This window comes from Homarus americanus, unplaced genomic scaffold (assembly GCF_018991925.1).
Source record: "Homarus americanus isolate GMGI-L3 unplaced genomic scaffold, GMGI_Hamer_2.0 scaffold7626, whole genome shotgun sequence".
Taxonomy (NCBI): domain Eukaryota; kingdom Metazoa; phylum Arthropoda; class Malacostraca; order Decapoda; family Nephropidae; genus Homarus; species Homarus americanus.
The window spans coordinates 5,116,035-5,140,120 of record NW_024718273.1 but is presented as its reverse complement, the minus strand read 5'-3'; the positions used below and the strand labels follow the sequence as shown (position 1 = coordinate 5,140,120).

General features: G+C 38.7%; 1 protein-coding gene across 1 annotated transcript in view; it reads left to right on the top strand.

The window, feature by feature from the left end:
- Positions 1-1,553: 1,553 nt before the first annotated feature.
- Positions 1,554-24,086, top strand: part of LOC121859390 (E3 ubiquitin-protein ligase MARCHF5-like) — a 40,148-nt gene continuing 17,615 nt past the window's right edge. Inside the window, exons 1-5 of the mRNA XM_042356171.1 lie at positions 1,554-1,702; positions 5,302-5,395; positions 7,235-7,349; positions 14,830-14,960; positions 22,662-22,852. Coding sequence (XP_042212105.1) covers positions 1,650-1,702; positions 5,302-5,395; positions 7,235-7,349; positions 14,830-14,960; positions 22,662-22,852 — 584 coding nt within the window. The 5' untranslated portion in view covers positions 1,554-1,649. The remainder of the gene's footprint in view (positions 1,703-5,301; positions 5,396-7,234; positions 7,350-14,829; positions 14,961-22,661; positions 22,853-24,086) is intronic.

Sequence of the window (24,086 nt, the reverse complement as noted above, 5' to 3'; positions counted from 1 at the left end):
TACTCGCATTTTTAATTTCGACTTTGCATAGTGGTAAAACACCTTTATGTTTGACTTGACCTCGCTTGCAACCAGCCTCTGGAAATCCTTTTCAGCCCTTCTACATGCTATCTTTGCTTGGTTTCTGGCTCTTGCATACATCTTCCTGTCCTGCTCATCATTTGACCCAACCCACGTCTGGAATTTCTGGATTTTCTTCTTAACTCTGTTGACCGCCGCATGGTTTATGTGTAGGGATCCCCTCGTATTCCTTGAGGCACTGGGTACCGTTTGGTCTTGGGTATATGTTTATCGATCAAATGGGTCACTTTACTAGTTATGATATTCAGCGTAGTGTCTGTGTTCTTGCGCCTTAATGAGTCAGGCCAGTGGATACCCCTCATCTCTTCCCCCATCCCGTTGAAATTTCCCCTGTAATATTTGCGCCTTGGCTTGGCTTAATCTTGAACTGGGTAACAGATAAATCTGAATGACACCACTATATGGTGACTGGTGCCAACTGGGGCAAGATGTTCCAGTTTGGCCACCATACCCTCCTCGTTTGTTATGATGAGGTCTAGTGGGTTTGGTGTTTGCTCCCCTCTGTAATGTGTCGGGTCTCTAACATGTTGGAACAGAAGATTATTTCTCAGAGTTTCTACAAAAAGAGTAGCAGGGTTATTCATGTCATTTGGGGTGAACTCGTTTCTCCAGTCGATGTCGCCCTCGGCCAGATTGAACGAATACACCAGGGCTGGTTTAATGAAAATTACCCAGAAATCAACGTACTCGTCGATGATAAACGTGTTGCGTTAAGGGACTTGCATAACAACCCTCAGTCTCGGACCAAAGGTGATTCGTTCGGCAAGAAGAAAGCGGCGGCCCAAGACGAACTTCGCAAACTAAAGAACGACTGGTATAAAAATAAAGCATGTGAAATGCAAAAACGCAGATCAACACAAGGTGCACGAAGTTTTCGTTTTCACTAAAACATTTTATGGGCCAATCACTTATGGCACAGCCCCCTCCCACGCTCATCCCGTGGTAACTCCCTAATTAAAGATGAAGAAGGCATCCTTCAGCACTGGAAACAGCACTACCATTCGCTGCTCAACCGAAACATCGATGTGGATATTCTGACTACCCAGCAGGTCCCTCAGCATCCAGAGCTGACCCACCTCAGCTATCCTCCATCCCTGGATGAGGTAGCTACTGCCATCAAACAGATGAAAAATAACAAAGCCCCAGGGCGGCCTGATGGAATTCCAGCCGAGGTGTATAAAGCAGGATGACCTCTGCTCACCAGATTAGTCCTAATTAAAATAAATAAAAGAAAAACAAAAAACGAGAAACCCAGGAGTAGAGGGGAGTACACATAACCTATTAAGGTATACGAGCGTAAAGTAGAAATAAGCTAATCTTGCCAATATTGTTATTTTATAGAAATATAAAACAACTCAGGAATAAAAATTGTTCTTAAAATTATATTTAATACATTAAATCCATAAAATAACTCAAAATTAAACAAATAAAATTCATTAGGATATTTGAAGATTGGCTCGTAGTCTCTCAGTCAAAATAAACCCCCTACTAGAGGTACTCAATGACCCTCAACTACTCTTATTTGTGACGATATTAAATGAAGCCTCGACCTCACACACCTCCTCGAAATGGCTGATGAACCCCAACAGACAGACGTTAATAGCCATCGTGACGAGGAGAAGTAAGAGACCGACAGATATACATAAGACAATAGTGAAGTTAAATGATACTTTCAGTGTGAGAGACAAGGTGGCCACTTTACCTCGCCTTATTTAACTCATTGTTATCGTCATATCCACCTCACATAACCTCCATGTTACTATTAAACATTATGTATATAATAGTAATGTAATGGGTGTACTGGGGCAGATTATATGTGTGCAGTATGTTTTTTAGTTTCTATCATGAAATATTTTTGTGACATAATTTTAAAGGGATGTTTTGGTAATATTTTGGGTAAAGGTGTAGGTAATGGCTACCACCAGAAGGAGTTGTCCGAATTGGTTGAAATTTTCTCTACACACTAATATCATGATATTAAACACAAAAATGGAAACGGCAATGCATAGAACCTGACCTAACATACCCATAAGTTGGGTATGTTAGGTCAAGTTCTATTAGGTTCCATGCATTATCATGTTAATTTATGTGTTAAACAACTTAACTTAATATTGAGGCTGATATACATCAGCAATGGCGAGGAGGAATTTTTGGAAGCGTTCACCATCATTTATAGGAAACGTCTCTTGAAGAGGGATTCAGCGAGGTAAATAACAAAAATGGAGCCGGGAGGAGAATTGTGAAGCGGGATAAAGTAACTAAAAAAAAAATAGTTAAAATCATATAATAAAGTTGTTGTTTATTATAAAATCATAAAACACAATAAGTACAGCAAAAATAAAGAAAATCAACAAACAACTTCTGGTTCTAGCCGTTATCTACACCTTTACCATTGTTTGGTGTAATAGGTTATTGTTGGGCACCTTTACCTTAATGTTTTAGACAAGAGAAGTCTGGGTGATGGGTGGTTAACGATTTGTTTCTCTTGCCATTTAATACATCTCTTTGAGAAACGAAAGAGTATACTGTACTTGAATTTAGTGGGGCATTCCAAAAATAAACGCAATATTTGCGATTTATTTGTTGTACTAATCACAAATATTTCTAAGTCCCAATTTGATGTTATGGTGACACCCAACGTCGCTCTCGTTCGTTCATTTGTGTGTTAGCACGCCTTGATGCGTGGGTGGGTGGAAATTACATAACACTGTGCATCTGTCCGTCTATTTTGAGAACAATGACCCTGTTGGGTTAGGTCAGGTTAGTACGTAGACCTAGTTTAGTTTTAACCCTTTTTCCCATGAAAAATAATTTTTTTCGATAGTTTTCTGGTGTTTTAAATGATTCCGAAATTTATTTTTAGTGAAAATCACTAAAATAAATAAATGTCAGAATCATCATAAACAGCAAGAAAACAAACTTTTTTTTCATGAAAAGAAAGGTGATGGCTGGTTAACAAAAATATGACCTAAGTTTGTTCCATACTTCAAGTAATATCAACACTATGTTAGACACCATACTGTAATTTATGTTTTTGTTTATCAATTATTCTAATTCTTTTTAAAACAAGCAAAACAAATAAAGCGAATCTGTTTAATCTAAGCTAACTTAACAAAAAGTCTCTTTTTTAAACAAGTAAAACAAATAAACCTAACCTAACATGATTAACAAGCTAACTTAAAGGTAAAATAAAATGTTATTGATCTTAAGCATAACATCACACTTGTATAAATTATTACATTTTGAGAAATACAGGGTATCTTGATCACTCTCAACCTTACTGTACTAAAACAACAACAGGTCAAGTGTGATATTCCCTGTGAGAAAAAAAAAGTGGGCCATAAAGCAGTGGGAGAAGGTGGGGAAGGAGGAATATTGTAAATTCAGGACTACTGTACTGCACTTGACAAGATTAGTAAGGGTTGGGTCACTGCCTTATGACCGGAACATTGTGGACACCTGCTTTCCCCTAGGAACTTGATCTCACTCTCCTCTACTGTACAGTACAGTATATATTAGCCTTGTCAAATATTTCTCCTTAGTCTGTACTCACCCCTGAAGATGTGATCTACATAAACGACATAGATGAAAATATATTGAGCCACATTGTCAAGTTTGCGGATAACATACAGATATTTGGGAAGGTAGTAAGTCAAGACGATGATTCAACAATGCAGAAAGACCTGAATGAGCTGTTCATATGGTTTAGAGACTGGCAAATTCTCTTTAACATTACAAATTACAAGACCCTACCGGCAGGTTACAACAACCTTAACTCCAACTATTCTGTTAATAACACTTTCCTGGATACTGTCAATAAGGAGAAAGATATATGCGTTGTGATAGATCATTCACTGAAGGTGCTGCAACAATTGGGGGCAACAGTGAGAAAAGAAAATGGAGATTTGGGAATTATAAAGCATATTATAAAGCGTTCCTTTGAGTACGAAGATAGGAAAATGTTCCTTCAACTGTACAAACCTCAAGTACGTCCCAGTCTGGATTACTGTATACAGACATGGAAACCCTACCTCCAGAATGATCTAACATCCCTATAGAAAAGATGCAACTAGAGTGACTAAGATGATTCCGGAACTATGTCATCTCGATTATCCAAGTAGACTGAGGGCATTAGGATTAACAACCCTCCAGATAAGGCACATATGGCAGATCTCATTGAAACATTCAAAATCCTAGAAGGGATGGAACCCAGGACATTTTTTTGTGATGTCACACCACCAACACGAGAGGACATAACTACAAGCTCGCCAAGTTATCATGCAGAACGAATACTATAAGAAAATACTTTTTCTCACAGAGGTTGGTAGACCTATGGAACATTCTACCAGTCTAAGCTGTGGAATCAAGAACAGTACTGGGCTTCAAAATAGCCCTTACAAAATTATCAAAATCAATGGAGGCTCCTACACAGATCAGTGGCCTCCTTCCCTCGGCATGGCCCTCTCTAATGGGTGGCCATTAGGTAAATAAGATAAATCCATCAGATTACAAGAAAACAAAGAGAAGCTTTTAGTTGGGGGACTGAAAACTGGTGGAGCCTATAGCCAGGCAGCATGGACTCCCTTGGGTTTATGATCAATCAGGTGGAATTACATGTACTGTGTACTGTAATTAGAAAATGATAATTGGCCTAGATTAAAAGATGGCAGATATTAGCCATGGCTTGTGAGCTGAAGGTGGACAGCACTGCTCTAATAAGGCAGCCAGTGCAGCAAGTTATTCCCTTCATTTAAGGCCAACAACATGATTGGAAGGGAAGGGTGATTAGTACAGTATATCCAAAATTGGGTAACATTAACATTGGCTGACTTTATGAGAGGGCTTGTCTAGATCTGCTAGGCTATTGGTTCTGCCAGAAAAAGGATTATAAGATCAAATGACCATTTTTACTTAACAGCTCTACCTGAAGGGCAGGTGTGTGTGCGCCTTTATGTATGTAGTATTTTGAATACATTAGCTCACATAACTTTGGTTTTAACCAGATATGATATTGTACCTTACTGTACTATATTAATTATCAGAATTTTTTCTCATCTTCCCATAATTATGGCTTAATAGACTCTGCCATCTTCATTTACAGAATCTTGTTTTCTTTTAGATTTTGTCGTGATTGGTTAACATTTTTCCATAAAACCTTTTCCATTATCTTTGAAATAATGGGTAAACTCATGATGAATTAACTTTATCATATGTCCCCAGTAAACGGTATTGTTGGGTTTGTTATGCAAGTGATGAAGACGATGAAACAGCGCCATGGGTCAAACCTTGCAAGTGTAGAGGAACCACAAAATGGGTGAGTTATCACTATACTGTACTGTATAACTTACACTTTTGCTGCTGAATTAAATAAATAATTTGTTCTTAATTTCAGATGCTGATAAATTATTATGCAGTACCTGTACTGTATATTAGAATCTTGAATTTACTTATAGTATTACGGTACTATTTTACCAGAATGAAAGTGACTGGCTGGCAATATTTGCATATGCCACTAAGTTCAACATTGGCCACTATGCACAAATTTATTACAGGTGTATTATTTAATTATTGTGAAATGTATATTGTACAGTACAAGGATTTTTTTTTAGTAAGCATAATTTTGTCAAGATATTCTTCAATCTTCTAGGTTTAGGTAGGGTCTTATTTGATCAACTGACTGTAGATAAAATATTGAGTAAGTTTCAGCAGTGATATTGTCTCACACCCACTAATACCACCGCTTCTCTCCTCTTGCAGCCAAGATATTTTAACAGTAAATATGATAATACTTAAATTTTCTTCAATACTTAAGGTTTTGGTAATGTTTGGTTTGATCCACTATTGTAGCATACAGCTGTAGATAAAACATAGTGGTAAGTAAACATGAGGGCACTGCTGGCATTCTTTGACTCACTACCACCACCAACAATGCTCTTGTTGCTGGTGTAGCTGTCTATATATTTACTCTGAGACTTTTTTACAGTAAATAGTTTTGTGTTTATGACATAGGTTAAAAGGACTGGAGGGATTGACAGCCAGATCTAATGACTACAGTACAGTAATACATATTGTATTGTTTTTATGATTTTTAATGTGTACTGGTATTGTTTTTTGTATAATGTTGGCAAATAAATTACAATGCAGTACTTAAATGTAATTACACAATCATATACAGTACAGTATGTGTAGGAAGGTCCCTCTTAATGAATAAGATGCATTACTAAAAAAGTGTTCATTAGGTGAAATCTCGTTCAACAGGATCCAATATTAAAAGCTGAGACTTGTTCCAGCCTAAAAAAATTGACCCCAAATCCCCATGGTACAAACTTAGATGTGTTTCAGCTTAGAGAATTTGGACCCTGTCATTGGTCACTGGTCTGATACACACACACACACTTGAATGTCACTACAAATGGCACTACTTGTATATCATCTGTGGTGGTGGGAGCACCTATCACAAACTGTCTACAGTACACTGTGTTTACTAAAATAAAAGTGTTTATCAGTGCCTTCCTTTTAAAAAATCATAATACTGTACAGTTTTTATTGGTGAGGAAGTAGCTTCAGTGAGTAGCATCTCATGGGTCTAGCTCACAGTGCACTGTGGATGCGATGTCAGTCAACGGGATGATTAAATGGCGGTGGGAAACATGAAAACATATATTTATGACATCAGGAGTTTATTGAATATTTTAATTTGAAGACTAAAGCTGTTTAAGGGTAGTTAAATTTATTTGGTTTTTACTATTTCCTCTGAAAATAATGTACAGTACTCTCCAAGTGCTGTACAGTAAGTACATTGGTGTTGTGACTGGTGGATGAAGTCCCTGCTGGTGTATCACTCTGAAACACCTCGTGCCTTGAAGGGTTATGCCAAAACCAAGCTTCCTGTTACATAAAATGACAAGGTTTCTTTTTGTTCAAGGCAAGTTCATTAATAGTTAATAAGGCCCAAGAAGTACTGTATGTACAGGTAAAAAGAGTTTGAATGACATACGAGAGGATATGTAAAGAAGACATTGCATTGTGGCTAAGTTCATGGTTCAATTTTTCCTCTTCAGTAGCTACCATGATTGTGTGTACAGTTTGTTGAAGATGTTATCACTCAGTTCTTAATGAAAGGTGTACTAACTTGTTTTATTGGTTGGCACAGGTGCACCAGTCATGTTTGCAAAGATGGGTAGATGAAAAACAAAAAGGCAACTCTACTGTAAAAGTAAACTGTCCTCAATGTGGAGTGGAGTACTTCATTGCCTTCCCTAACATGGGTAAGTTTACTTTGACATTTAAAATTTTTGATCAATATTCATGCTGAGTGGGTTATTTTTCTATAAACACATACAGGTTGACTCTCTCAACCAACAACCATTGGAACGGGGCCATGCCGTAAGAGGTAAATTCCCGTTAAATAGAAGGTTGATAATTAATGGCACATTAACCTACACTACGCCTAGCCTAATGCCCCTCTAACATTAAAATTTACTTTATAGACCTATTTAGACTCGCAACATGGTGAATAATTGTGATAAATAAACAGTGCCATTAATTGGGAGTTGTTGGTTGATGGATTGCCAGATAAGAGGGTCAACTTGTGCTGTTTTGATGATTTATTTAATTTTTTTTCCAATAAACACAAATACTGTATAGGTTTCTGTAACATTAATTTGTTTCTTTATCTTTACACAATATTTTATTTAAATCTGTTCATATTTCTGTTTTACTCTTATTTTTTATCTTCTCTTATCTAAATCAGTCATATTTTTTCTTTTACTTTACTTTATTTCTCTTACCTTCGTTTACCTTATTCATTTCTTCCATACAGAGAGGGAGGTGGAGGATGGAGGTATGTGTACAGTATAGGAGAGAGAGGAGGGGAAGAGTAGACCTGTTGCAGGCCTGATGGGTTAGGTAGAGAGAGGGGAAGATGGGAGATGAGACGCAGAGGGGAATAATAACTGGAGGAATGGAGGGATCGGCAATAGTAGGTTTACTACTCACTAATTCATTACGGTACATCACACAGATCGTAAGAATAAGAGAAGACATAAGAGGAGGATTAACAGTCGTTCCTCACTCCAAGGCACTTATGATGATGATGTGCTCCCTACAAAAGGGGGATTGGTAACATTTATAACCTTTCTTCATTTATTTAAAAATTTTCTTAAGAATGACATAATCACTGCTTAAAGCCTACATTCTTAATTAATCAATTAAAGGGGCCACATATCTTAATATAACCTTCATCTACAGAGTTTACCAAATAGGGTACACACACATACCTGCCATGCTCACCATGCACTGACATGCCACACTATGTCCTCACTGTTGCACTCCAAACACCAGACTGTCTTTTAGAACAGGGTGCTCTTCTCACTGTGTCAGTGATGCTCCAGTGATGCACAGCCATGCCTATGATGTTATGTTCACAGATAACTATGATAGGCTTCTGGCCCATTGGCCTACCCTATCCCTATCATACTCACATTGGCTAAAGGAATTTAAATGTCTTTAAAATGTGATACCATTTACTCTAAAAGCATGACATTATTACATTGCTTAAGGGCCTATCACACTGGGCAAAATTTCTGCTTTCCTCAGGAGAAGGCAGCGATACCATTGTTTTTGGTCAGAGTTTTCAACTAAAAACTGAGATCTGAGAAAAACGGAAAGTACAGGAATTCTTGGGGAAGTTTTGACTGCATTTCATATCCAATTGAGGTTTTATAATACAGTATTTATAATTGAAAGGTGTTGATTTTATTAAAACAAATTATTCTGAACAAATTTTGACTGATTTTATTGCAAACATAATATCATTGGAATATTTTTTATACATACAAATGAAAATTGCAGATAACATTTCTTTTAACTTTTGTTTACATCTAGCATGGAATCTGAAGCCTCATCAGTTATTTGGACAAGGGACTCTGAAAATTCCTTTTGTTGATAAAATGAGGAATGAAGTGTTGTGAAATTTCAGATATCCATTGTATCTCAAGAAAGCTTAAAACAGCGCAAGAATGTTGAATGACCCGCCATCTTTGTTATTGTTTTATTCCGAGCAACAGCATTACACGAGCAGTGCTACAACCGAGAGTGTGATTGGAAATGGTGTTTTTCGAACTGAGAACAGAGAAATGAGAATCGAGAAAGGCAGAAATTTTGCCTTGACATATTTGTTTCTGATTAACACGCATTTATTTGTTTGTTGAAAAATTTTATGCTTGGTATCCATGTTCAGTATGCCCGGATAATTCACAGATTTTTATTTTGCGGTTCTCTATTATTCACGGATGACACCCTGGATCTCCCAGACCAGATATCCCTCTTCCTAGTCACAGGCCTGGCATTTGACATTATTAGGGACCTGCTACTCTTTGCCATAAACAGATAAAATGTACCGGGACCTTTCCCCCCACACACTCATCATTCTCTCACTTTATGTAACTTGACAGAACCTATGACCCTTCAGGCTTTTATGCCTTTAATGTATGAGTCATAAAAGCAAGTATGAACTTTTCATACTTCCCTGTTGGGCGCTGTAAACGCTTCTGCACTTCACCTTGCACAGGATGTAAGGGGTGCCCAATAAACTAGCCCCCTCGGGGGCAAATCTGAATCTGAATCTGACACCCTGGATGTACCCAAGAATATCTGCGGGTAGTTTTAAAGTTGCCGGCATTTTCGAGGCCGGTACAGGGAGCGCGCGAATTTTTTGGCATCCTGCAAGGTGTCTCTCTTGTCCCGGGAGGCTGGCCCACACGCGCTCCGCCTCAGTCTGGGATAAACACTTGTCCGTCTTGTGAGTGTGCTACTCTGCTCTCGTAACAACTGTGCTCCTTGTGCTTGTGATGGCTCTCAAGCACCCTCAACCACCTTTATCCAGCCGTAGGAAGGCACCCAAGCAAGTGAATAAAGAAAAGGTCATGTATTTCTCCCCTATGTATGCCTGGCTACACCTGGCTACACCTGACTGCCAGTTAGCGGGTCGTCTTCAGTTGTAACTCTCCTCGCTCCCTGCCATATTTCACTGGATTTACTGTTACGTATTAATAGTGTTTACTGATAGAATAGTGCTTGACTGTGATTATCATGTCATTGTAGCTAGGTTAACTCATCATTGTAACCACCAGGCTACTGGGCCAAGCTTTGAGGTGTTATGGTTTTATTCAACTTATATTTTTTGTTTAGATATACAGTGAGTTCTGCTATAACGCGCGTTTTGACAACGCGAATTGGCTCTAACGCGATTTATGAATAGAGGAACGATATTTGTATAACGCGTACGCTTGTTTGCTGTAACGCGATTTTTGCTTACTATTTCTCCAATTTTGTGGTATTAACTGTGAATATGGTAAAGAAGAATATCTGCAAGAAGCGTTCTGGTGATCGCATTCCCGGTGATGATCGTAAAAGAAAGGATATAACCCTTGAAGAGAAGCTTGATGTTTCAACCTCAAAATCACCCTTCTCCCCCATCAAGTTATATTCATATTTTTTCAAGGTAAAGTGTTACATTTACTGTATGATTTCATTATTAGATATGAATGTAACATTTATTTAGACTGTTCTATCCTTTGTGTTAGGCTAACTACTAAATTTTTTTCGATTTCGTGTAGTAACCTGCACCTAACCCTATTTTCTCCATAAGCTCTGTTATTTCTATTACGCGAATTTCTATATCACGATGTTTTACAAGAACACAACTATCGCGTTATAGCAGAACTGACTGTACATAACCTTCTTCATTTATTTTTTCTCATTTACATGCACACACCATCCTACATACATATTATGAAAAAGTATACAGCAATACACCATAATTACCGACATCCTTTATGTTGGGTTGGCTAGATGACTATGAAAGAAATTCTGTAAGTTTAATCTACAGTACATATCAACCCAGCTGGTGCTGGCACCATATGGCAACTCGACCAACTCAACTTTAATAACAAAGCTCGGAGTTGACCTGAGGGTAGACTGGCATTTATTCTACATTACATTTTGTTGTCGTGTTTTTTATTATTTGTGAGAGGATTTCCCATTATTATTTATTTGTATGCATTTTAATAATAATAATAATAATAGTAATAATAATTAACAGATTATTGAAAGAGCATGGCAGCCGTAAGGCTGAAAATATACAGTTACATACCGTATATACTCGTCTATAACCCCCCTTCGTATATAGGTCGACCCCGATTTTTTGACCAAGAAATCGTTAATTTATGATATTCTTCGTTTATAGGTCGACCCAAGTTTTTGAGGGTAAAGGAACAACAAAACCTTCAGAAAAACACTACATCCTATAAACTTGTTTACCATTTATTATTACGACACTTTACACTGAAACGCGGGTAGTTTCAACAAAAATATTGTATATTTCCATTCAAGTATTTATTCAAGTCAATTAGGAGGGAATATTATTGTAATACAATAGTTTTTTAACTGAAAACCATTCGAAAAGCGATTACGGTAACATATTTTGAACGAAAGAAAGCAAAAGTCATTGTTTTCGTCACAATTTTATCCCACTTTCCACTGTAATACGTACGTCATTTCAGCAAAAAATATTACATTTCCGTGAATGTATTATATCAACCACAGTATAAATAGAATATCACTAATATAACAGTATTTTAACTGAAAACTATTAAAAAAACGAGTAACATATCTTGAACATCGGAAGGTTTGGTAAAGTCTTTTGTTTTCATCATGTAGTTTATCCTAATTTACATTGAAATACATCATGTTTCGGCAAAACTACTATTTATTTCTGAGAATATGGAAATGTAATATTTTTGCTGAAATGACGTACGTATTATAGTGGAAAGTGGGATAAAATCATGACAAAAACAATTACTTTCGCTTTCTTTCGTTGAAAAGATGTTACCGTAATCGCTTTTCGAATGGTTTTCAGTTAAAAACTGTTGTATTACAATAATATTCTATCCTAATTCACTTGGGATGTAACAGTTTTTTAACTGAAAACGATTCGAAAAACACGTGTACCGTCTAGCTGATACGGCAGAGCCCTGGTCGCGGAGGCTTTGTGTTTGCATCGGCCCTTCTTAAGCAGCTTTTAATTTTAGCGTACGTTGAAATTGTGTTTACCGGTATATTCTTATTTTCTTGCTTCTTATTTTCCAGAAATATGACAAGTTTGTATATAATACAATGTTACGGTACTTTTAATTTACAAGTATTCATTTTTAAAAATACAGAAGACACCAAACAAATACCAGTACTACGGTTATTTGCGTGACTCTCCCGCCAAAAAAGACCAAACAGCTGGTACTCTCTCCCTCAGCCCTACCAAAAATAGCCCAACGACATCTTTCTTGTTTATTCTCTTCCAATTTCTCACTTTAACTGGTATTTTTTACTTCATATTGCCTACATCAGATAAACTACAGTAATTGAGGTTAGACACTGTTATAAATTTGATTACCGGGTCCTGGCAGGTGCCGTTAGAACCACCTGACCCTACCAACAGTGTTGCAAGTCAGACAGCATTTTTTTAATCATCCATGTGCACGAGAAAGGATGGATGGATGAAGGCGGCATACAAATATGGCTTAAAAAAGTCTGGAACTTTAGACCAGGGGGACTGCGCAAAGAAAAAAGTCTTTTTGTGTGGGATATGTTTCGGTCACATCTTGTTGACAGTGTTACTGCTGGGATTAGGAAGGAAAACACTGATACAGCTGTGATTCCTGGTGGATTAACAAGTCTTGTCCAACCACTGGATGTTTCCATAAACAAACCATTTAAAGATGCGGTAAGAGTGAAGTGGAACAACTGGATGATAGAAGGCGATAAGACATACACAAAGGGAGGCAACATCCAAGCTCCATCACTAGCAACATTATGTGAATGGATTGTAGAGGCCTGGGATGCAATCAGACCAGAAATTGTGGTGAAATCTTTTAAGAAATGTGGGATTTCGAATGCTCTTGATGGAACAGAAGACGACTTGTTGTGGGATTATGAGGCTAATGAGAGCGTGAATGAGGATGAAGATATTGATGATCCTATGGCTGATGATGGTGTTGATCCATATGACGATGCTGTTCAAGGAGAGGACTGGGAGGAGCTGTTTGGTGCTGCAGATGATGACAAGGAAAATGATTTTGATGGATTTTAATGAAAATATTCAGAAATATGGTATCGTAGTATTTATTCAAGTCAATTAGGATAGAATATTATTGTAATACAACAGTTTTTTAACTGAAAACCATTCGAAAAGCGATTACGGTAAAATCTTTTGAACGACGAAAGAAAGTGAGTCATTGTTTTCGTCACAATTTTATCCCACTTTCCACTGTAATACGTACGTCATTTCAGCAAAAATATTACATTTCCATATTTATTTCTGAGAATATATTCATTCAGGCACAGTTAAGGTAAAATATACTTGTGATGTAATATTTTAATGAAAATATTTATAAATAAGGTATCGTATTTTTCTTTTGTTTCAAATTTAATTAACAACGATTGATGTTTCAAATTTAATTAACAAAAATTTATGTATCTATAAATAAAATTTTAAAAAAGAATACTTTATGTTTTACATACTCCTGTGCATACCATACCATGCATTTGGCTACTTTGGGCTTGCTATGATGACGCAAGAGATCTGCCCTGGCAACTGTACCGACACTCACAGCGGGCGGTGCGTTGGTGCTTCGTTTCCATTGTTTACTGGTAGTTACTGGTAAATATTTTTCAACCTAACGAAACTATTACCCGTATAGAGGTCGACCCCCAACTTTTTGCCAAAAAATTTGGTCTTAAGAACTCGTGCTATACACGGGTATATACGGTAATTGGGGAAAGGGTCACTTGATTGACAAAATTGACAAATAACATAAGTGATACAAATATGATATAATAACTAAGTGGGGGGAAGGTTATACTACAGGGCATTTCAACATAGTGACAGTGCAAAAGAGTAAGATTGGCTGGGAGTGAATACATACACTGGTTGATTACGAGTTGTTGATAATTTTTATAATGGTTGGGACTGGTCTGTTGTTATAGCATTGTGTGTGTGGGTGGGTGGGTGCAAAAGAAATAATTATCCTAATTTGTCCTTAAGATAAACACATAAATGGAATAAGCATTTCTTTGCACACAGGTAAAAAATGTACCCCGGTCAATAAATGTTATTTTTGGATTTGTCTATTTGTGACCATTTTTGAGAACCTAAACCCCTCGAATTTGAAGGGCATGCTGTACTTCTTTACAATGTGAATGCAACTAACTATTCTTTAAAGGCTCTTATTAACTGCTTCATAATACAGTACAGTGTAGTATATCTGAAGCTGTTTGGGCACCAACAAAAACATGCCATTGATAATTTCAAGTCCTTCTCACAGATAGTTGGGCCTTATGTTGGAAAGGTCCCTGCTCATAGACCCATTGCCATAGCCAGAATGTGTACTGAGGACCTTGAAGTTTAAGGCCAGTACTGTTATCACTCAACTGGAAAGTTTACAATATACAGTAAGTTTATTGTATTGTAGTGGAAAGTAATAAGAAGTTATATTCTAAAGAGGGATGGAGTGGATTAGTTATTGGTAACGTACCCGAACACATCATCTTTGGTACTTCAGCTTATGTTTCCTGTAGAACAATGTTATGTGTGTCAACAAGGAGGAGAGGGAGAGTAAGTTGTAACTTTCATTTGCACTCAATCACTTTAATTACTGTAATACTGAAATTAATTTTTTTACTTTGTTGCAGGTCAGTTAATGTTGTTTCTAGACAGAGTGGATGCTTTCATATACAAAGTGTGTCCATTTGTGGCTGCCGGTGTAGTGGTTGGCTCAATCTACTGGACTGCTGTTACCTACGGTGCCATTACTGTCATGCAGGTGGGCTTATGTGCTGTTGACATCTTATTTTTGATATGAGTGTTTACTGTATTATAAAAAGGATATAATATATCTTAATTACATGTAACTAGACAAAGTGAAATGTTTTTGGTATACAGTATTATTCCTAATAGCCGGAATCTTAGATCCCCAGGATCTAAAGGTCGACACCCTGTCATATGGGTAACAAATGATGAAAATATTAGTTTGCACAAGTATGATTACAAAACTGATTTGCATAAGCTCATGACAACATATTCGGGACAGATTTACACCTGACTTTCCAAAGATGATGCTCACATTCTGAAGAACTATTCAAAGTTTATGCAAATATCAGTGACATCATCTGATAAAAAAATCAAAGACCCTCTGCTCTTCATCAAAACTAAAAAATGTAAGGAGCTATGACTGGTACTGAATAAGGCAAGGTATCCAGGTAAGCCTCACAGTGTAAAGAATGTTTCAGTTTAAACACCACATATCTAGCAATGTAGGCACTAATTGTTGTTTTTTTATCATATTGACAATGTGTTGAGTCAGGAATATGCAGTATACATATTCATGGTCAGGTAAATGTGATCCTGAGACACAGTCCTCTGATATTCTGTTTTTACCAACATGAATTTATTGCAGACACAGATGGTACTTCTAAATCAACATCATTATCAACACTAAACACAGTTAATATTGGGCCTGATTGCAGTGGTAGACAGCTTCTGCACAGAACATCTTAAATATCATTAAAAATCAACAACTTTTTTGTAACCAGCAATTAATTTCCTAGTTGTTGGATTATTATTACATCCCCCTAAACTTTACAATTTTCCAAAAGAGCTCCAGATGGTCCTGGCTGAACAGGTATGTAAGTAAAAATTTCATACCATATGGTTGGGATGCAATAAAAATATTATAAAGTCTTAATAAGCTGTCTATGCAAATGACAAAGTCAAGAAATCGTTTTTCTGTTACATTTCACAATAGAAATTTGTGAGTTTGGTTGCTTTAAAGACAGTAGAACTGTATATAATAATAATAATAATAATAATAATAATAATAATAATAATAATAATAATAATAAAGGTTTATTAATAGAGTTGCAGCCGGTGGCTGAAAATATACAGACTTACATTAGATTTAGACATAATGATATAATATGCATTGAATACATTTACAGGGCTGTGCAGTACATAAATCAGGAGTTGTTTATTATTTTAACAATAGATGGGATGGTGCTGTTCTTATATCTATCGGTGCGGGCTCTTATGGGCTGAATTTTGTTGTAGTGGCGGACTGCGCGAGTTGGGTGGGGGGCTGCAGGTGGCAGGAGGTGGCGATGGCGAGGGTGGTGCAGTAGTCCACGGCCAAACCTTTCCAGTGCTTGGTGGTGGAGGTCACTGAGGGATGGCATTTCCAGGGTGGAGAGAGCGTTGGTGTAGCCGGAGTATTCTGCGCCGAGCATGATTCTGCAGGCCCTTTTCTGTACCTTCTCTAGCTGACGTTGTTGGGTGGAGTTGAGAGAAGACGACCAGGCTGGTGACGCATACGTTAGTTTGGGGAGAATAAAGGCGTTGTAGATGGTCCTCAGCTCTGGCGTGGGTGTCCCAAGTGACCTAAGTCTTCGTAGCATGTAGAGACGGTACGAGGCTGCCTTGACTGTGTTATTTACATGGGCCTTCCAGTCAAGTTTGTTGTCTATAGTTACACCCAGGAGTTTGGCAGACTGCACCAGCTGGAGAGGATGGGCACCCACTGTGACTGCTGGGGCTTGCACTGGAGTGGTGGCGGTATTGATGTGCATGACTACGGTTTTGGTGTGGTTGATGGTGACCTTGTTCTCCGTAGTCCATGCCTGTAGCCTGTCCAGGGTGCCTTGGAGCGGTGAGTAGTCTGGTGCGGTGTTGTCCACTGAAACCCCCACAGTGCAGTCATCCACGTACTTCCACCTGTGAGGAGTGTCCGATAGAGCGTCGTTGATCAGGATGAGGAAGCACAGTGGTCCCATCTTGGTCCCCTGGGGAACACCACAGGTGAGGTGTTGGAATGTAGAGACCAAGCCCTGATACCTCACTGCTTGGCGACGTCCACTCAAGAAATCAGTGAGCCATGAGACCAGGTTGGTGGGCAGCCCTAGTGCAATAGCCTTGTTGATAACAGTGCAGTGATCAACAAGGTCAAAGGCCTTCCTGAAGTCCACAAGGGCAACGGCCAGTGATGTCTTACGTTTCTGCAAGTTTTTGTGCAGAAAATCCAGAAAGCTCACCAAGCAGTGTGATGTAGAGGAGGTCCTCATATTGCCAAATTGCTGTGGATCAATTGACTGATAGATACTGGCAAATGCCCACTCAAAAACAAAGTCCTCACAAAGTAGACTGGGTATGGGGGTAATGGCAACTGGCCTAAGGTCGTTAGGGGACTGTGGGGTGGTGACCTTGGGGATGGGGGTGACAAATGCGGTTTTCCATTCATTAGGGCATTTTCTTTGTCTGAGGGATGCATTAATAATAGAACAGGGGGGGGGGTGGCAAATTCGACTGCAAACTCCTTGTATATTTTGATTGGGAGGTCAATTGGGGTCGTGGAGCGTTTGGATTTAAATTTCAGGAGTTTGTTGGCGATTTCATATGGTTGGACACTGGGAGGGGGGGAGGGGAAAGGTAAGTAAGCTGGGAGGAGAGTGAGGTCAAGACTGGGTAAGGTATGACATATGGTAGCAAAGTGGTTATTAATTATCTCAGCTGCCTCCTCACTAGGTAAATGTGAGATGAAAGGAAGTGTGGGAGACTGACGGTTGAGACCACAGAGACCTTTTACCTTGGAGTACCACTGACCGATGCCGACTTCCTTGAGGCCGTGCACTTTCCTGGGATTATAAGTCTTCTTGGCAGACTTGATTTCCCTGATGACCTGGTTACGTAGACTTTTGTACAGGCAGTTGTTGGTGTAGTATGCCTTGTTGCGCTGCTCAATAAGCCTTTTTATGCGGGGTGTAATCCACGGGACATATCGGGGTGGATCCTCAGTGTTTTGGCTGGAAAGAAGTGGTGGTAGGCTTTGGTGATAGTGTCCAGGTAATTATCCCACTTGTTCTGCACATCGTCTACCGTGATCACTTCAGTCCAGGGATACCGGGTTATCCATTGTCCAAAACGCCGCATAGCAGAGTCTGGGGTAGGTCGGAAAGTCCTGGTGGCAACTGGCGGTGGTGAGAAGGTGGGGGTAGGTGACCACAGCAGGGACAGGTGGGGGCTGCGTCCCATAGGAGGCAGCGGCTGGGGGGGAAGGTAGTGGTTACCGAGATCAGTCATAATGAGGTCAAGGGTGGCATTGCCATGTGTGGGAAGGTCTACTATTTGTGTAAGGTGGAGGTGTTGGGTGATGTCACTGATGTCTAACTCATTGAAGTCACCGCATATCACTAGTTTAGCACATGGGAATCTGGATCTCAGGGAGTCAGCAGTGTCTATAATAAGAGTAATCAGTACATTGGCGGTTGGTGCGCGGGGGGATGATAGCATACACAGACAATGAGGGAGGCAAGCTGGCGAGGTGGGAGTGACCTGAACCCACAAGGCTTCTACATCTTCAGGTACATTAACACCTAGGGGTGATGGTTTGAGGTCACTGCGACAGTACAGAACTACACCACCACCTCTCCTGTCCTTTCTAAGGTGGTGAAATAACTCATAGTTTTCTAAGCACAGATCTCAGGAACAATTTGCCACGCCTCGGTAATCGCCACAATACCTGCACCAACTGACTTCACTGACACTGACCTCCTCCACCTTGTTGCATGAAGATGTGACATTGGACAGCAGTAGGGATGGTAGGTTGTACCATAGTCTCGGCACTTCATAGCGAGTACACTGTCTTTCAAGTACTGGCTTGACTTTCCTCTGCTTGCCCGGTGTGATGGTAGGGATTCGTCTGGGAATGCGGCGACCCCGTCTGCAGCCGCGGTTTGGAAGATACTCAGCGCCTTTTGTAGAGTGATGGTGTGGGGTGGAGGATAGCCAGCACCAGACTTCAGCCGAAACAGGTCGGTGCGACGATATCGTGCCACTGGAACACACATATTCACAAGTCTGGCACTTGAAGTCACTGACACCTTGAAAATACGCACTGTCTACCCGTAAAAGTACTGAACTACCTTTAGTAACTACAGGTCGACGTGATGACCTTGGCTGCTGCTGAGCGCCAGGAGACACGTCCTCACTCAGTGAGGTCACTAAGGCCTGTCTTATGATCTGAAGTATAGAGGGATGAAAAAATGTGCCTGACAGTCTAAGGGAGAACCTGGGACTCATAACAATATAATTCCTGGTTAGAACGTGAGAACAATCCCAAGGAATATAAGTAGAAATGAGAAAAGGGTTACAGTATAAAATAAAGATCCAGTTGATTCCCTAATCTCACTTATAAACACAGTGGTGGTGATTGTTAGGTCTATGTTAGTTTAGTATGCGAACTAGACAAAGGAATAAGGTCTTCTCAACTTTAACTTAAGGAGAAAACTCAAACCTTATGACTCGCTTCTGTCAATCACAAATACTGTAATTATGAAGGTTCAAATCCTGTGGGACATTCGCTCGACACTAAGTGACCGACCCTATGTGTGTTTATAATAACTTAATTTACCAAAAGGGGGTTAATCAGACCCAAGCTTTATCAAAGAATTTCAACACAGCCTATAATAAATATCGAATGCTGCCACTTAAGTTAAAATCAGAAGTTACTGAACAATTAAGGTAAATTGTGATTAAAACTAAAACATCATGGACGTTTGCAAGGTGATATAAAATTATCAAAACACCTTGTGATAGCTGAGGGTACATTATGATGAAGGCAAATCAATGACACCTTAAAAAAAAAAACTACACTTGTTCTTAAATCCTGGCAAGGTTGCCACATGTTATGATCTCAAGTATAGAGGGATGAAGGAATGCACCTGACAGTCTAAGGGAAAACTGGGGACTTATAACAAAATATATGGAATGTTTATTTCCTCTTATTCGTTCTCAGTATTGTAGTGTCATTTATAGCAAGTGCCACTGCATATTATGACCATCAGGTCTTGAAAGAAATACTGTACCTTATTTCTGGGCTGTCACCAAGAAAAACTATAAAAAGTAAACAAATTAAAACAATTTACTGATAACAAATATTAAAACAAACAAGGTAATACAAAAGGTAGTACCTTCACAACCCTCAAATTCTTGAAACTTTTCTCGCAAGCAAAACTCAAGAGAACAGGCTACATAATCACTCAAAAGTGATTCTGTATCACTCCTCAACTTTTTATCTAAATGAAGTCCCTCACTTTCTTGCAACTTGTGAAGAAATTCAATAAATTACCATTTTACACAATTATTCTCCCCCTCAACCACAGTACCTTTTTTCAGAAAGAGTATTTCTTACTAATTTCAATATGTGACAAGGATCTGAAAGTACAAGTACAGGCTTCTTAGTTACAGGGTGATCAAAGGATGCCATCAAATTAGTAGGTTCAAGACTGCAACCAAGATATTTTATCATTGCTAAAGTTGATCATGCCCCATCAAAAGTATGAGAAATTTCTTTTACACCAGTTACATGAAGTCTCTAAGCAGTGGGTAACTAGATTACTCTTTCCAGTATCACAAAACTCATCAGTAAAAAAGTAACCAATAGGTAGGTTCTGATGGTCATTAATGGAAACCACCATAAAAATTAGGGCTTCCTTAGCTACAGGTAAGCTGGCATTGTCCAGTTCAATCCCCAAGTCAGTGTAACCATGATAATTGTGACCATTCCACATGCTGGTGTATGACCATTTCATCCATAATCAGGGAGCGCAAAACAGGCTTCCCTTTCTTGTTGCAGCCACTGACCTAGTGTGTACAGTAATGCAGAAAATGCTGGCTATGTAAGTCCTGGCTTACCTTCCACAGACCTGTACCACTTCTCCTTTGTCATTGGGTGTGGTAAGCAGGTGTCAAACATTTTTCTAATGTACCTGTGTGCATGTGGTGAATAAAAGTTTAAAGTTAATGCAAAACTTCTTAATTCAGGTGATTTGATAAATTTTTTTGCCACCTGTCTTTTTAGAAGATTACTTACCCCACCTGCACACTTTTCTGGAACACTTAAGCTGCTTGTACTGAGGAATTTTTTTCCTTTAAGTCATTAATAATATTTTCTAATCCAACAATCTTTTTCATAAGCTGCTGTTTTGTTTGAAGTAAACTTTTATTTATTTTTTTCTTGGATGCCATTAACTGTTCTTGACTAATCTCTAGTTTTCACTTCAGGTTGGGCTTCCCAGGAGTCTCTGGAGAATCTAATGTTTCAGTGACATCGTCCTGGGGATCCCTTCTCTCAACAGAATATGTATTCACAACAGAGGAAATGCTACCTCACATTTTGTTGGTGCTTTTCTAGGCCTAGGTGTTTGCTTTTGTAAATGTGAGAGAAAGGCATCAAATACAGAGGGTATTACACCTTCTCTTTCTTTAACACATGCTAATGAGATCTTATCTGTATCTTCTTCCTTAAAATGTCGGGAACACAGAACTGCAGGTTTTGAGGGCTTGAAGATCTTCCTGCATGTAGCCTGTATCCACTTCTTCCAAAGAGATTCATCTTTGAGGAAACTGGAAAAGAAATGAAGGCAGTGGTTAAACTAAATTACTAAATTGGCACTTCTGCTTGATATAATATAATTACAACTTCAGCACTTGCTGCTGGAATGTTACAGAATTTCTTCCTGTCCCTCAGGGTACAGTCGCTCAAAAAAGTATCTGAAAAATATTGTTCATGACAATATGACACGTTGGACATATGTTTTGGGGAAATGGTAGAGGACCAGGCAACAGTGCCCAGACAACAGGGGTTGTAATGTTCGTTTTGACATCCATAAGACCACAATTTTCAGATACTTTTTTGAGTGACTACACACACATGCCCAGCAGGTTGGCATAACAGAGCAAATATGGGAGCGACAGTAGCCAAAAAATTAAACATGTGACTGTAGCCATTTCCCTTATTTAATCCACTTCTGCTTGATATAACATATTTACAACTTTAACACTTACCGATGGAATGTTATAGAATCTCTCCTGTCCCTCTGGTCATCCATATGCCGAGTAGGATGGCATAATGCAGCAAAATTTGGGTGTAGCAGCACGAGTGTTTGGGCATACAGTACGCCCAGATAATTCGCAGATTTTTATTTCGCGGTCCTCTATTATTCGTGGATGACACCCAGGATGTACCCAAGAATGTCTGCGGTTAGTTTTAAAGTTGCCGCCATTTTCGCGGCCAGGACAGGGAGCCATTCGTTCTAGAGACAGTAATTTCCTTTACCTGTATTGTATATACGTGTGTGTGTATAGACACACACACACAAAACACATACAAGTACAAATAAATAATACAGGGGGCCCCAAAAAATTTGCGGGGGTTAAGTTCTCAAAATGGCCGCTAATCGCCAAATCCACGATTAACATTTGCGGACCAGGAGGGGGAGGGGGTACATTTTTACTTGTGTACAAAGAAATGTATATCCCCTTTATGCGTGGAGGTATACTGTATACTGTACTGCTCCACCAACTGTAAAGTGAGGTTTCATTCTCATTTTTCAGTTTTCCATTTTTTATTCAGTTATTTTGTGTCCTAATAACTCAGTATTTTTATGATGTTCAGAATTTTATTGTGTTGTATCAGGTTGTGGGCTACCAAGAAGGAATGGCATTGATGGAACAAGCAGACCCGTTGGTGCTCCTGGTGGGATTACCTACAATTCCTATCTTTCTCATTCTTGGCAAGATGGTTCGTTGGGAAGACAAGGTCCTCAGGCTCATAAGGGCATCAGTTCAAAGACTTCCTTTCCTAAAATATCTCCTTCCTGCATTTAGGTGAGTTGCAGGCAAGAATATTTTCAGTTTCTTATTAATGTTCTGAGTACGTACAGTAGGGTCTCAGAGTACGTTATTTATAGTACATGACCCTGCATTTACTCGTCTGACCCCCCTGAACCGCCCTTACACTTGGGTCTCGCTTGAGCCAACCCACTCAGCATCTCTCACTTGCTCAGCATGTTTATCACTTGTCTGCTCATTTGAGGGGAAAAAATCATTACAATACTGTACTTTAATGAGCCTTAGAAATAAAGTAAATATAATATAAACTATAAAATAAGAAAAGTGAAGAGCATGGGTTTGTATGTGTGGAAAGTGAACGTTTGTATGAATCCCCTGATGTGAATCAGCTGGGCGACTGCTTGGCTGAACTGTCACATCACCCAGAGGATGGTTTGAGTGTGAAGGATCTTGTCTTTGTACATTAAATGATATATAATGTTACTGTATAACCAGCAAATGTATGGAATAAATGAAAATAATAATAATAAATAAAATAAAAGAAAAAATCCCAATTGCTATTTGGTAATCATTTCACAAAACACTGGACACAGGAGACAGTGAGTAGCTGAGATATCACACTGCTCCCCCATCCCTGCTCTGCATGCTGACTCTGGCACATGAAGAAATGTTTATTCCTTTTATATTTTTTACCTTACGTTAATTTTTTTTTGGCACAGTCTGCATGAAAGATTGTGTGTGCATGTAACAGAGTAAAAAAAAACAGAAAGGTAGAAAATAATTTTCCGTATATCTACCCAAAATTATGAGTTGAAAAATAAGTGTAACATAATTATGCCGTTCTTTCTCTCACACTAATTCTGTGGACATATCCCAGGGGTTCGTGCTGGTAAAGTTTTCTCTACTGATGAATTTTACCACAATCTTGGCCCCTAAGAGGAAAATTAGTGGATTTACTGTACTAAGGAGTGGATATTGAACTCTGAATTTGTGCATTAGTTACCTTAGTATACAAAATGAGTTATACTTACATGTACAGGGGGGACCTAAATATACATGAATTCACACTTGCGCGAGGATCCCAGGAATGTAACCCTCACGTACTCTGAGACCCTAATGTACAGTATAATGCAATTATAAGTTCTATGGTACCCAGGTGAACTATGCATTTAGCCACTATTCCATGAACCACTATATTTATACTCAACATCTTTTTCCAGTCTTTTATTTGTATTAAAATTTTAAAATTTGTTTATGACCATTATTTTTT